Below are 15,420 nucleotides of genomic sequence, written 5' to 3' on the forward strand. Positions count from 1 at the left end.
TAGATATTTAATGCGGGTAGTTTTTTGGCGACTAATTATTAGCATAAGGAAATAACAATAATAAGATACTATGACAACTGACTGCGCGCAAGGTCAATAAGTGGTGGCAATACGAAGATGGAGACAGTGAAGAATTTTTTATAAGAAAACTCTCCACTACGCGGTTCCTCTTTATTAGAGTTGTGACAATGATAATAAATACCAATTTGTTATAGTCGGCAGTCGCATACTTATATATCATCGACCTCGTCGATATGATAAAATGAACCGCAGAGGACATTCATGTTCCGTTTCCTGAGAAAGATGCATTAGTGTCAATTCGGTATCGAAGCCTAATGATATTTTTTGGTCTACGTTGAATACCAAACTAAAATAATAGTAGCTTATGATAACGTGCATTTTCAATGCATTCAGCTGAACTGCACGTGTTGTAAATGTACCGATATATTATAATAAGACGAATTATTGTTGTTTAGAATTACAAAATAATAATAATAATAAAACACTTATGAATTACATCTCGCCGAGAATAAGAACTTGACCCTGAACGCCAGTCAACTTTTATGTAAATTTAGCTTGATACCTATACATTTTGATTCAAAATCATGTGAATCTTATAGTCACCCAAAGAGGCTTGGTGATTATGAATATAATGACATATTATGTTTTCTTATTTTCATACAGTTTAATAGCGACTTCATAGAAGAATATTAGTTATTTATTCATGTGTTGTAGAAAAAACGTGTTTTTTTAAGGTTTATTAACTTACAATTTTAATGATGTGTTATAAAATATTTAAGAAAATAATTTTAACCATAGAATTAAATAATGACGCATGTACAAAGTTACATGTATACTTTTCATATATGTTTCGTAATACTATTGTAATAATATGTTCTATGCATTAACCTACTTATTAGTTATAATTGAACAAAACTAAGATATTATATAGTTATCACTTACCAATTATCATTAATGTTAATTGAAACTGTTATATATTTTTAGAATATTTAAAACACAAATTCCTATGCTAATTATTTACTTCTATTAAAAATTATTTTTCCAAATGATTGATTATAATAAATTATTATTGTTGAATAATTAAAATACAAACAATATTTGGTAGAAAAAGAAATGTGAATTTATGCAATTAAATACAACAAAAACTGAAATATATACGAGTCGGTTTATATATTTATATATATAATAATAAATTATTTACTCACACACAGTATACCTGAATTCGTATCGCAGACATTCGCAGTGACCAATGGCCATCGTTCCTACAATTGACGTACGGAAAACAAATTCGCCAAATATTCTACATGCGTACGCACAAGCCAGTGTAACAAGTTATTATTTAGTATTCACACAGATATATATTTTTTAATGTCCGTCACGAATCACAATGGAATTGCAGGGAACAAAAATAATATATAGTACCTATTTAATACGTTTCCATTCGCACTTCTCCTCGGAGCGAAACCGTAGTGTATTATTTGCGTTCGTCCGATTTTTGATGACGTGTAAATCAAATAACATAATATCATCGACACAATAATAATATTATTATCTGCGTTTCATTCCGAAGCGTTGTAATGATGCTGTAATATGCGCGTACTTATATATAGGTCCAATAATCATAATAATAATAATAATATGTGTGTAGGTATATTACATACGATTATAATAATATATATATATAATAAAGCTATATATAGTGCCCACTGCAAAAAACGAAAAGAAAACGTTTACACATCATATCAAAATATTGTGTGATAGGTATGTTCTGAAACGGTTATTATCGGTCACCCGCGGGCGGCCGCGATATATGCGAATGAATTGCGAGAAACTATAACGTACCTATACCACCGAAATTTAAGAACCATTCAGCCGATAATTGAATAACTCGATGGAGCAATAAATTCGATATAATATATTATACGTACCTATTATACCTATGGATAAACTACCTACATAAATGTGTCCAAATTGGAGTACAGCGCAGTGTTTTTTAAGACCAAGGACGTCCGATTTTGTCATACTTAAAAATTCTAGATAATTTGTTGAAAATTAAAAATAACTACATACATAATATACTACATACAGAGTGCTATTTATACAAAATAAAAAACCGTGTCAAGTCCAGTAACCCGTAAAAGTGTTTAGTTAATGTGCCGGTTAATGTATACCTACCATGTACTTATGTGTTTCATAAAAATGTATACATGTGTAACTTACTAGAGAAGCTATGTAATGATTGCCATTGCAGCTATACCGTACTCAAATCTAAAATTATAGTTTTTATACTTTGGGATTGTTAAGGTTGGTTTTTTTTCATTTACTCGAGATGAAGAAAATAATTTTAATTTTAGAAAGCGTTTTAATTAAAATTAAAAACATATCAGTCGTGGTTTTTAGTTCTTTTAGTCTTTACAAAGCTGCAGTATACAGAATTCTCTTAAACTACTTGTAATTAATTTTCATTTTGTGATATTGTATAATACATACTATAATGTACGTTTTGCTATGCAATATTACTTGAAAGTAATTTTTTTTCAAATAAAGCAATACCAAACTTATACTAAGTATTTAATAATTAAAAATAAAGAATTTTTATTTCAATTTAAAACCAACAAAAACTTGTTTTATGCAACTATGCATATTAAAAATAATAAAATAGAATACAAGTTCATAACTTCATTAACACATCGTACCATTATAACACCTATAGATTTATTGATTGTATACCGAACAATATATTATTATTTTTATAAATATGATTAATTTACAAAACTGTCAACTGAAAGTTAATCAATGTGAAAATAATAAGTGTAGGTGTGTATTGTAGTGGCTACATTATTAGAAATAATATTTTTGTTTCTTAGTAATGCAAAGAATGTACAAGTCTTATGACAATGTTAGAATTGCTTTTAAAAAATTGTGTTGGTGTGATGTTTCTTCGAAAAGATGATTTTGGTTTTTCTCAGTAAATTTCCCAACTATAACTATAAAAAAGACAAAAAAATATTGAAAAAAAAATATTTTTTACTCGACTCCGAATTGTTTATTGAATGCGACGGATTATCATATATTTTATACCACTGAAACTCTAATGTAACACATGGTATGTGATTCACACCCATCAATCCCAGAAGCCCGCACCCATAATTCCCGTATCAACTCTTTTGTTAGTTTAAATTTAAGTAATTTAAAAGTTTGGTGCCTATGTTTTTTGTATGTTCTACAAACTACAAACTAAAACTTTTTTTTTTTTAATAGATTTTACAGTTATTTTACTGTAATAGTCATCCTATGTGGTAAAATACACACTATTTTAAATTTATGAACTTCTTTCTTCTTTGATTTGAGATCTATGGCTTTTATTTAGTACATTACAAATTACTATTATTAGTTAGATCTATGTGAGCCGAAAAAGTTATTTTATTAGATATGTTTTAATATTTATGTTTATAATTTATAGAGTAATTTTTTTGATTTAAGTATTTATTTATTTTTAACCAAAAAATAAGAATAACGGCGTTCTTTGTATTTTCTTGTAGAAAACATTATTTTGCATTATCTTCATAAAATTAAGCATTTTTTTTAAATTTAAGTTTAGATTTATTTAATTTTTAATTTTGGTAGACCTCGTAAATTTGGAAGTTCACGCGTATAATATCAGTGCCAAAATATCGGTACATGTAAAAGTAAAACCTTCATGCATCTAGTATATTTTTAGCACTCAGTAAAATGCTTTTTTTCTTATTATTTAATATTTTTACCTATTATTATTATTTATTGTACACTTACACGCATATAATAAATAAATACAGCAATGAATCTCAATACATTTTTGGCATTAACTTCGTATATCAATTATTACCTATCTGTGAAAAACTGTAAACTATATTTTAAATCAATCCACAACACATTGGGCGCGTTACTCACACACATATACGATACATCTCTGTATATTACACGCTGTATAATTCAACTAATTAATTATTAATAACTTCATAATATTGTAATGTTGTGTCAAACGATAAAATTATAACTTAAAATTCAACATAATTTATAAGTTATAAGTACCTAAGTAGACGTCAACACATAATATTATTTTGACTTAAATGTCTCCTTTCTTATGTTTTCCGTTTCTATAATACTTCGAATTTGACCGGTTGACCTTTTCGGTGCAACAGCGCTCAATGTTGGTTTGACGTCACTGCTGATGCTGCAGCGGAACTAATGACGTCACATCGATCGATATAGTTTATATTATGTATTAAATAGTATGAAAAGTAGTTCAACTGTTAAGTATTTTTATCGTATTATCGTAAAATATAAATATTAATGTATAACTATAGCTAAAAGTATAGTTTATTGGATAACATTTTATTCTGAAAAAAACCAGTTCGATTCACCAGTACATGCTCAATAAATTAATTAAAAAGTGCATGTGTTCTTCTATGATCTATACATTTTTTGGTTACATAACACGATAGTAATAATTTATTACAGTGTTGTATAATATAACTCTTAAAGTGAAAATTACTTTGCTATAAAGAAGTGTAGAAATGCAAAGTTTTTAATTTTTCAAACAATTTAATACTTGATAGGTATTCATGGTGGAGCAAATCGTTTCTATACATAAAATATACTTATGCAGTTTTAGTGTTATTTTTTAGTCAAACAAGTATTTTAGTAAAATAACGTGTGTAACCAAATTCATAGTTTGAAAATTGAACACAAATAGTAGGCACCTATAATAATATGGTATAGAATTTTTAAATTTTGTTATGTTTGACAATGCATTTTACTGTGTTTTTTTTTCGTAACGATTGTTTTTAAATATCTAGTAAAACAAATCCAAAAGATTCTTGTAGGTATAGAGGTTATAAATCAATTTTAGATGGTAGGTGCCTTTAAGAGATTGTTTTATATGGTTAATATTTTACTAATCTGTATTATTATCTAAATAACAACTCAAAAATATTTGTTTATGCGTAAACGTCTAAAATTTGACTTCTCTTTAGTAGGAACTATACCTAGGTTTGAAATTATACGCAAGGTTTAGTAGTTATGATTTAATTATGTATGAAACTCAAATATATGTGACTCCATATATAATTATATGGACTTATGAAACTTGGTGTGTTGTTTGAACTTTCTATAAACCTAATTTTTCTATCTAAATAATTTTTTGTATTATGAGGAATTTATGATTCTTTTCAAATTCAAAATAATAATGCATTAATTCATCACTTTCCGGTATCACGCATAATCAAAACGAGATGAATACTCCCACCCGGAACCTATCTGTATCCTATCTGATTTCCGAAAATTGTATTCCATCATTCTAATATTTTTTATCATTAATATACATTTTTTGTTAAAATAATTATTCAATGTCATATTAATTTTGTTCATGTTTAATCAAGGTTAAAATACAAAAATATACGTTTTAATCACATTTATCTGATTGGGAATACTTGAATATTCAAATAAAAATTAATAATATTATATATATATGGCTATATAATCACGTGTAAAAAACTTAAATAATATGTTCTTATAGTTCATACATTGTAGGTAAACCAGTTTTTAATTTAAATAGACACTAAATATTATACCTACCTAGAAATAAGTTTTGTTTTGAAAGTCAGTATTCGTCGGAATACCTACCATTAGGTAGGTGTTATTTTATAGAATTTAAGTAAAGTTGAAATTTATGTTGAAAATAATAAAAAGTTGTTTTTATTTTGTTAATATAATTGCAATCTTAAGTCGTAACTTGTAAATTTGACGTTTGTTTGCGATAGTAACGACTAAAGTAATTCCGTGAATAATGAAGTTAAGTATTTTAAATAAATGTGTTTGTTTTGTTATTTAAAAGTACATGCGAAAAAAGTGTAATTCTACATCGTTTCTATCAACAGTAGCGTGTTAGTCAAGAACAGTTGAATTAATATAAAACTACAAAAATCACATCAATAGTGAGTTGTGTCAATAATTAATTTCCATCTAATTTAATAGTTTCCCTCAGGATTTTTTTCTATGTTTAAACTACTATTGTTAGGGTTATTTCGTTATGTATAATGTACCTATATATAGGTATACCTATTAACAAAAGAAAAGTAATATATTTTTAATTAAAAAAGGAAAAGTGCCTTATACTAATGTAAATATAGATACATTTAAAACATAAATATAATTAATGATGTGAGATAACCTATGATGGTTTCTCTTGAGTTTCTCAAATGTTGATTAAACTATATATTAAAGGTTTAGCGTTCGGTTATAATGACAATGAATCATAAATCCATTTAAATTAAAATGCCGTCGAGAAAATATTATGTAAGTCACGTCGTGGCAGAAATTCGAACACTCACAAACTCCAACTGACCCAGTGGCCAGTAGGTGCCTATATATAGTCACTATACTTTGTGAATAATGGACATTTTATCAAGTGAAGTTCACGAGCACGCGTTAAGGCCGTCACTTTATGCCCAGATTTAGTGGAAATGTGAACATCGGTGATGGTAATAAAAGCGCAAAATTGGCCAATCGTAACAATACGCATAATTACTACACGTCATATAGGTATGCAATTACACTTAGGCGCCACAGCTGTCCGAGAGAACATATTTTATTTTATTTGTAATCACTCGATAAAAAATATTAATAATTGTTATTAATCATTATAGTAATTACGACTACAGGCACAAATACACAAGCGCATCATGTCTGCGCTGCATCGTAATACTGATGTGAGTGATGTATGATCTTACCTACATAATATTATTATTTTCAAAATAATACATAATATAAAGATATATTATATTATATAAGTGAAACAGAGTAGGTAACAGACATAATAATATTATATTGTCTGGAAATCGCATAAACTACACGCCCTAATTATACGCTACTAGTAAATGAGACGTGAGTACATTATCAGAGTGGTTAAACGCCGTACAGAAAAACGGTTTCACCTACTAAAGATATAAACGTTCTCGCTAAATATACATTCAATTATTTATTACATTTTTTTGGAAAAAAAAACGTTCTAGGACGGTCTAATCTGCAGGTAGAACCCGCGTCACGCATTAATTACGCAAAACTATATATTATATTGATTTATCAAAACGAATGTTTTTTATTATAATTTGCCTTACAGTTGTACCTATATAGAACGATATGCGCGTGTACCGCACAAACGTCTGCCGTTGAAAGCTTTACCGATCGCGGGAAAAATTTAAAAATAGCCAGTGGTTGAACACGTGAAAATTTCACGAAATTTGTATAAGTAATATAATCGAATAAATCGGTAACATATATACATTCGTACACGCAGACTCGAGTGTCATAATTATATTAGTGCACACTCGTTATTATTGCATCTGAATTAAAAATATCTATTCATTCAAACGATGAGAGTAAAATCCTTTTGAAACCGTAAAACTTGCGCGAATAATTATTATATGACACAAACCGATAATTAATAATAAATGATATTATATCGATATTAGTACACAGCATTGTACTACCACTTGGCGCACCACTTTGGCTTTTCACTAAATGGCAGTCGGCGGTCGTCACGTATGGAACAATATCAAAATTCGTTTTTAGCAACAGGATGCAGTTTGTTTAATTCAGCAGATGATGTATACATTATGATGTTTCCTGAAGCGTGTGAACCCATTTGAAATCGATTTTCATGCAGACGATGGTTTTGGCATCGCATATATTATTATCATCATTATCAACGAAAATGATTTAAAATAAATTACGCAATTCATTCAGAGATGTTCGATCGTACAGGTGGGCATCACCGCGCCGGTGAATGCCAACCGCCAATAGCGTTCGCTGTTAAGTAATAGATTTATAGTTTTGAATTTTGTTTTATATTTATTTAACTATTAAGTAATATAAAATAAATAAATATAAAACGAAATTTAAAACTATAAAAATAATACCAGTTTACAGTAACAAAAAAATATTTTTTTTTTATCACGAAGGCATTTTGATGTGCATTAATATTATTATTGATTAAATTTTGACGTAACAATATATCAGTACACAAATGTGCAATATCATTTTTATAAGCATTTTAATTTGATAACAATTCAATATAGGCACTTACGTAAAATATGTTTCAATGTTTATCACAGATTAAAACTATATTGTATATTATATTACTATAATTATTGTTAACTGCAGTAGTAGGCTATATATCTACACTGATACTTGTACTAATTAGCGAACTCCATTCAAACATTAAAATCTAATCACGTTTATACGAAAAGAAAAACATCAGATTGCGAACATAATAAATTACGTAATGTAAGACGGGTAGATACGTGATGTTCAAAACTATTAGGTATTATAAACCACATCTATAATAATAATAATAATATTAATATAAACATGAATTAATGATTAAAAGAAAACTTTTGTGTCCCAAACACGGCGATTGCTCGTCACGTAATTTTGGTTGTATATTATTATTATTATTATTATTATTTAAATTACTATTCATCCCTAAATTATTAAAACTCCCGGCGGTATCTAAAACAAATATGGCAAATCGATAATTGGATTCGTATAAAAAATACTTTTATCCGTTTATATTATAATATTAAACACAGTAGTGTCCCACCGTGTTGGGATGTCCGAAAAATTACGACCGCAGATAAATCATCATAGGTAGTCGTCAATATTTATTGAAACATAACATATTATCTCGGAGTCAAAATCACTTCAGGTGCCCACTATAAAACAGTCTGTATAGGTTGTACCTAATTATATATATATATATTGTACGACAACATATCACAATAATATTAATATGTATTATTCATTAGACCGTTACGTACCTATTTGTTAACTAAAAAATATGTAAATGCTAAGTACAATACGATTAGTTGCCGCATACAATTTCTATATTATTTGTTTATCAATTACCTACTATATAGTACTATGTAGCTACGTCTATACATATGCCTATTGCATTGAAACGTGTTCAGTTTTTAATCGATTTACACTAAAAACAATGACAATTTGTTTGTAATCCATAATTCAATGTTTATATTTTGACCGATAGAAGAAAGTTACATTTTTCAATCGCATATAATTAGATATCATGAAAGTTAAAATATTATTTCAAAGGGCTTGAATTTCAAACTACGGTCACTACACTCCTATCGCGTGGGCATTTTTAATTTTAACTATATCGTGAAGTTATGTAGTCGATCCGCTTTGGCCGATCGAATAATATACATAATCGTAATTGATTCACAAACACTAAAAGTCAATTTTGAAGAAATGAAATCGACTTTGTAAAAATCGCACGTGTCATTTTAATTTCATAATACATACACTGTTCAATATAATACATCTAGCCATGTTACACATCGAATGCGTTATGCTCGCCATAATAATATACTGTACGAAAATCGAATGCTTGGTCTCACCTAGTGTTTTAATGTAGGTGGGTACCTCTACCTACAATAATTAGTTGTTTATAGGATACACATTTGTGCCTATATTCGACTGTGCACAAAATTATAGGTCTATGATGCAAATATTTGTTCAGTGTTTATTATTATTATTATTATTTTTTTTACCTGTAGACCAGAAGCATAGCTCACTTTATAATTAAACACCGACTGTATAATGGCTACTTTACAGAATATTACCCGTTTATAATTCATAGGAATATAATGTTCATGGCTACACGGAGGCAATGAACACGACAAATAAAAACAAACTGGTTATTTACGTATAAAAAATTCTGTATTATTATTATTTTTTTTTCTTATTTATTTCATTACAATAAATCACTTAAACTGTTTACAATCGTCACAATATATAGGTAAGTAAAATGGTTTTCGGCCTATAATGATATCAGCTATACATCAATTATACAACATGAGAGTATAATATTATAGTAGTGTACTAAATAATAATAATAATAATAATAATAATAGTCAATAATATAGTAAAAGAAAATAATATGTACAAAAGTCACGGCGAGATGACAAAATAATACAAATAGCAATAATGTATAATGACGAAAACGGGACGAGGACACGACAGAAGACGGATTCATCGCAATACGGGTTCTTCGCCGTACTCGGCCTCGTAAAGCATGTGCAAGATCCTCATGCGCATTTCGGCGTTTTTCCGTATGGGCAGACGGCGAAGCGACGCGACGCAACTGAGCGCGAAGTGTTCGTCGGAGTCGGTGGCCGACTCGGACGAGTCGTCCGACCCCTTGCGCTTGACGCCGCCGACGACACCGCCGCCAGGTTCCATCATCATCATGGCTGAAGGTTCCTGGTGCACGTGCAGACCAATGCCGTTGAAGCACTGGCACCCGGCGCTACCGATCGGCGGCGTCGTCAGCTCGGCCTCGCACATGTCGGACGCGATGGACACCATGTCGGCGCCGTGGCTGTCCGCGGCCGTCCGACTGTTGTTGTCCATGTCCGCGTTGCAGTCGTCGTTGAACTCGGCGCCGTCGAAGGCTCCGGACATCTTGTAGCTGTGGAAACAACATGCGAAACGTGTTAGTACAAAATAATGCCACTGACGGAGCTATATGTGTAATAATATATTATCATTACTCTCTGGGCTCGATGTGCGGTATCAGAAATGCCATCTCGTTGTAGTAAATCCACATTTTCTTCTTGCCCTTGGGCCCGAACGTCCGCTGCAGCCGGTGGAACCGCATGAACGAGTCCCGGAGCGTTCTCCACCGTTTTTTCACTTCGGCCTCTGGAAACAAAAAAATCATTATTGTTATTATGACATCATTAAGACAATATTATATCCGGGTAGGTGGGGGGGGGGGGGGGGTGTTATTTGTGTATGTGTGGCCGGGGCGCGAGAAGCGTACCGGATTGCTTCATTATTTCGGCCACTTCGCGCCACGCTTCGTCCCGAGCCGACATCTTTTTGCACGCCTGCACGCTTCTGTCGTACAGCACGGGCCGCCGCTCGATCTCGGCGATCAACTGTTCCTCCATGTTATCGTCGTCGCCGGGCCGCCGCCGCCGTCGCCGTTTCTGTCGCCGCGCTATGGTTGTTGTTGTGTGGGGATGTCGTTGGTCCGTCGTCGCCACTGCCGCCGCCTCCACCGATTGTTATTGCCGTCGGTGGGCGCGATCGTCGTTTTTCAGTGACGCTTTCGTCGTGAAAACGTTTTGCAACCCAACCGTTGCTGTGCGGCCAAACGACGCGCGGGCCACCTGTGCCGGGGTACACGACTGCCGCAGTGCCGCGGCAGTGGCGGCGTCGGCGGCGGTGGCGGCGGCGACGACGACGGCGACGACGACGACAACGACGACAACCACGGGCGACGGAGGCGGCAGCGGCGGCGGCGGTGGTGGCGGTGGTTTGCGTCCGCTGCCGTCCGGCTGCGCGTGCACTGCGTCGTGCCGCGGCGGCGGTTGTTGAGTGCGCGCCGGGGTGCTGCGCAGCCAACGGCGCGCCCCCCTACTCGGCTATGGCGTGCGGCGGCGGCGGAACGCGAGTCGCGAGTACGCTGCAGCCGTTACGGCGACGGACCAGACGCTGCCCGTGCAACGACCGCCGCCGCCGCCGCCGACAAAATCGATTGCAGCGGCGGCCGGCGACAACGTCGACGGTGAAGCGGCGGCGGCGGTTGAACGCACATCGCGGCGTACGGTTTTTCGGTTTTCCCTCTCTACGGCCAAAACGTACAACTATAATGTTATTATTATAATACCGTCGTGATGTTTTGTACAACACGCGCGTCCGACGGCCCCCGTGGCCGTCCATACGACACGATGGCGACGTTACTACGACGTGCCGTGTTTATCGATCGCCGCGTGTTTCTTAAGCCGACGGGAAAAAAATTCGTACACGTTCATCCCTCTGTAGTCCCGCCAGCCGGTCGATTGTATTATTTTATAATTATTATAATATATTATATAATGGCACCCACCTCTGTCGTATTTTCATTACGATACCGCGTCATGATCACCGGATGCGGTCATCGTAAAAACGATGGCGTCGAAAAAACCGATAAAAGCCATCACGTCATTATACCGGTTAACGACTGATAGATATGCAGTGAAACCTCGATAACTCGAATCGGTTGAGGGAGAAAAAAAAATTCGAGTTATCGAAAATTCGACTTATAGACGTTCGAGTTATCGAGGTTTCACTATATACGTATACTCGGTAGCGTATAGCCAGGGGGTGTTTTGGGTGTTGAAACAACCCCCATCAGCCGTACTTGTTCAAAAAATATATTTAAGTACTATATACGATTTAGATTTCTAGAAAAAATGTTTTCATTTAATATTATGGGTCTATTTAATGTTTGATGTAGAGTACGTGCTACCCTCATGACGTGTTGTCTCCGTCTTGCAAACTATGTACAACATACCCAAAAACTGTTTGGCGGGTTACAACTATATATATTCTCTCTGTATTTTTCGTAGTAGAATTCCCAAAATGCCACAACGCATAGGGAAGAACTTTATCTGTGATATCTGTGACGTAGAGTTTTTATTTTTTGGATAACATATTAAATACAATTAAGGTTATCAGTTTGAGAACATTAGGTTTTTATTTTCATTTAATTATTAAAAATGATTGGTTAGTGTTAAAAAACGCTAAATCACAGACGAAGTTTTTCCCTATACGTTATGAAATTTCGGTAGTTCTACTATATATACGGAGAGGGTAAAGTTGTTACCCTCAAAACAGTTGTTGGCTGTGTTGTACATTTACTAGACGGAGACAACACAATATGCGGTTAGCACGTGGTAGCACGTCCTTTCAATAAGAAGAATGACAATGGTCAATGGAGAGTGCATAAAGCCCGCCACGTGTTATATTTAAATATACAAAATTAAAACACCCCCCCCCCCCCTCCCCATAAAAATAACCAATATTGGTTACGCTCCTGTATGTATACAGGTGTATACTGTACAGCACTTTGGTCCTTAGGCACTTAAGTCGGCTGCCGCCGTATCGCGATTTTCACACGTCGATCGTTCTCTTTTCTTTCCGGCGCAATGTATAGGCATAATGCGTCGCTTGTAATGGTGTCGGTGGGGAGGGTTTTACAGGTTTATAACAGACGATAATATTATAGGTATACGCGTTTGTGCATAGCGACTAGAAAACATCCGGGTGTGTGGGGTGGGGGGGATGGTCGAACCCGGAAAACTGCTACCCCCCTCGAATTCGGTATATCGGTTTCCGGCAACGATGTACCTTATTATAGTGTTATTGTAATAAATTGCATTCAACAGCCACCGCCTGCAGTATCGCCCTCGGTAAACCAGAATATTTCGATCGTATTCTTCTTTTTTATTGCTTCTGAGATTCGGTATTGTATATTATAATATTAAGTTCTACTGTCGCGAGTCCTTGAAAATTATTAATCAAATAAATTTACTTTATCTTGTTCATCCGTACCGCACTGCATCAGTTGGCACAAACGCATCGTTATTATTATTAGTTATTTTTTTACAATTTTTCGTCGTCTCTATTCCGTGACTAAAGTGTAATCGAGTGTATGAGTGATTAGTAAATAATATGTTAAAAGTATCGAAAAAAAATTGAAAAATCACAGACCCTTAATATTGTTTACGAGTAAGTTTTTAAGTATTGGTGGAGTAGAAATATATCCGTGTACGATGTATTATCATTTCCATTTCATTTGTTACTATGTATTTACTTTTGTGTAAGCATTTTAGTAACTAAAATTGTTTATCTTCCAAGTGTTTGATTTATAGAAAATGTTTACATATAGGTAGGTACTTACACAACGCATCGCTGCAGTATTATTTCAATCTAATTGAGCTTATAGATGGGACTGCATATGGAACATTTTTCGAAGTAAATTATCATAATATATGACTCTCCCCATATAAATAATAAGAGCCATTTATTATCGATGGTTGATTTATCTGAGGTTTGCACGCTTAGAGAATTTTCAATCCGGTTCTGCGTAAATTATGTGGTCGTCTTACAATATTTAGGGTCGTTTTAATGAAATCAGAAAATATTATAATCGTTAAAAATAATGGAAATAAATCAAAACGATTCGTAAAACAAAATACAAACCGAAGTGTAAGTAATTAGTATTAACTATAAAGTATAAATGAACACGTTTTTTTTTTTTTTTTAAATAACTAGCTGCTCATTAATTATGCAAATCAATACTCTGTATGACATTATCAAGATATACCTATTGAACACTTGTATATTAATGTATATTTTATTATATTTCTGACATATTATGCAAAGTTGTAAAGTACACAAATTAAAAATACACGTGGGTTTGAATGCGTAAATATCAAACGCATAAACGATACACGTCTACTTAAGTATATTTACTTAGTAGGTTTCAATAACCTTGAATTTTCAAGAAAATATGATATTTTAAATTAAAAACTATATTTCAATGAATTTGTTCAGTACTTATAAATGTTCACCGCATATTATTCAGATTTTCAAAAGCCCAATTTACTTTTTCTGACATATCGAAATTGAATCGCTATACAAATTCATTAGTGATTATAGCTGAGAAGGGTTCATACACAAACGTTAGTTTGGACTATCCATATTACATTGTATATATTGAGGTATTAATTCGTTTTACTTATACTAACCACTGTGGTTAAGGGAAATAGATATATTTCCTAGATACAGAAACATAAAATTTATCCAAGTCATTTATTATTCATTGTAATTTGTATTCAACTTCAAACTTCAAAGAAATCTCACTATCACATATTTTTTAAGCTTCTTCAATAATCTATACCGCCGACCACCGACACTGCCTCTCCGCGCTATACATACACAAACGTACTATATATTTATTATTTTGTATCTAATCATTTTTAAATAAAACGAATATATAATAGAAATTAGGTTGTACCTAATATAATTTTATTAATGTATACGTTCTTATGTAACAGATTAACAGAATATATATATATATTTTTTAAATGCTTAAAATTTAACATTTAATAACAGAGACGTCAAATATTATGGACATTGCTTATATATAATATTATATTGATTGCCATTAGGTATAGGTACGCGAAGAAAAATCGTTTTCAAACTTTTTTTAATATCTTCCACAAATTGCCATTTAATAATATTATAATTAGAGAATATATTATTATTAGCATGCTAGAAAATGTATCGACACGACTTATTATTACTCCCGAAGGTTTCTAGCCGGGTTTTTATCGGGGATAAACAAAGGAGACGGTCAATCCCGGAGGCTGGCACTGCGCATTGTTTTCGATCTTACATTATATATATTTTTTCCCCGATGGTTTTAATCATACGGTAAAAAACTCACTGCGTATACGGGCAATATTATTCATGATTATTTTTAACGTCGCGTTCAATCAAGAGCGC

At 32.9% G+C, this 15,420-nt stretch overlaps 2 protein-coding genes across 3 annotated transcripts in view; one reads left to right on the top strand and one right to left on the bottom strand.

Annotated features, from left to right (window-relative positions):
* Nucleotides 1–15,420, top strand: part of LOC132952202 (uncharacterized) — a 132,345-nt gene that overhangs the window by 41,081 nt on the left and 75,844 nt on the right. The gene's annotated exons all lie outside the window — the stretch shown is intronic.
* LOC132952203 (uncharacterized) lies at nucleotides 9,782–11,460 on the bottom strand. Its single transcript, XM_061024407.1, has 3 exons — nucleotides 10,904–11,460; nucleotides 10,632–10,782; nucleotides 9,782–10,549 (listed from the first exon to the last, which is right to left on the bottom strand). The coding sequence occupies exons 1-3, from the start codon at nucleotides 11,031–11,033 to the stop codon at nucleotides 10,111–10,113; spliced, it is 720 nt and encodes a 239-aa protein (XP_060880390.1). The 5' UTR covers nucleotides 11,034–11,460; the 3' UTR covers nucleotides 9,782–10,110.

The sequence above is a fragment of the Metopolophium dirhodum genome, chromosome 9, assembly GCF_019925205.1.
Source record: "Metopolophium dirhodum isolate CAU chromosome 9, ASM1992520v1, whole genome shotgun sequence".
In the NCBI taxonomy this organism is placed as follows: Eukaryota; Metazoa; Arthropoda; class Insecta; order Hemiptera; family Aphididae; genus Metopolophium; species Metopolophium dirhodum.

What these genes read in the sequence shown, in the direction of transcription:
- LOC132952203 (XM_061024407.1), bottom strand. Translation starts at nt 11,033, where the DNA reads ATGGAGGAACAGTTGATCGCCGAGATCGAGCGGCGGCCCGTGCTGTAC. An exon ending in CGAAATAATGAAGCAATCCG is followed by an intron (nt 10,783 to 10,903) that starts GTACGCTTCTCG and finishes TTTTGTTTCCAG; the next exon opens with AGGCCGAAGTGAAAAAACGG. An exon ending in CCGCACATCGAGCCCAGAGA is followed by an intron (nt 10,550 to 10,631) that starts GTAATGATAATA and finishes TTGTTTCCACAG; the next exon opens with CTACAAGATGTCCGGAGCCT.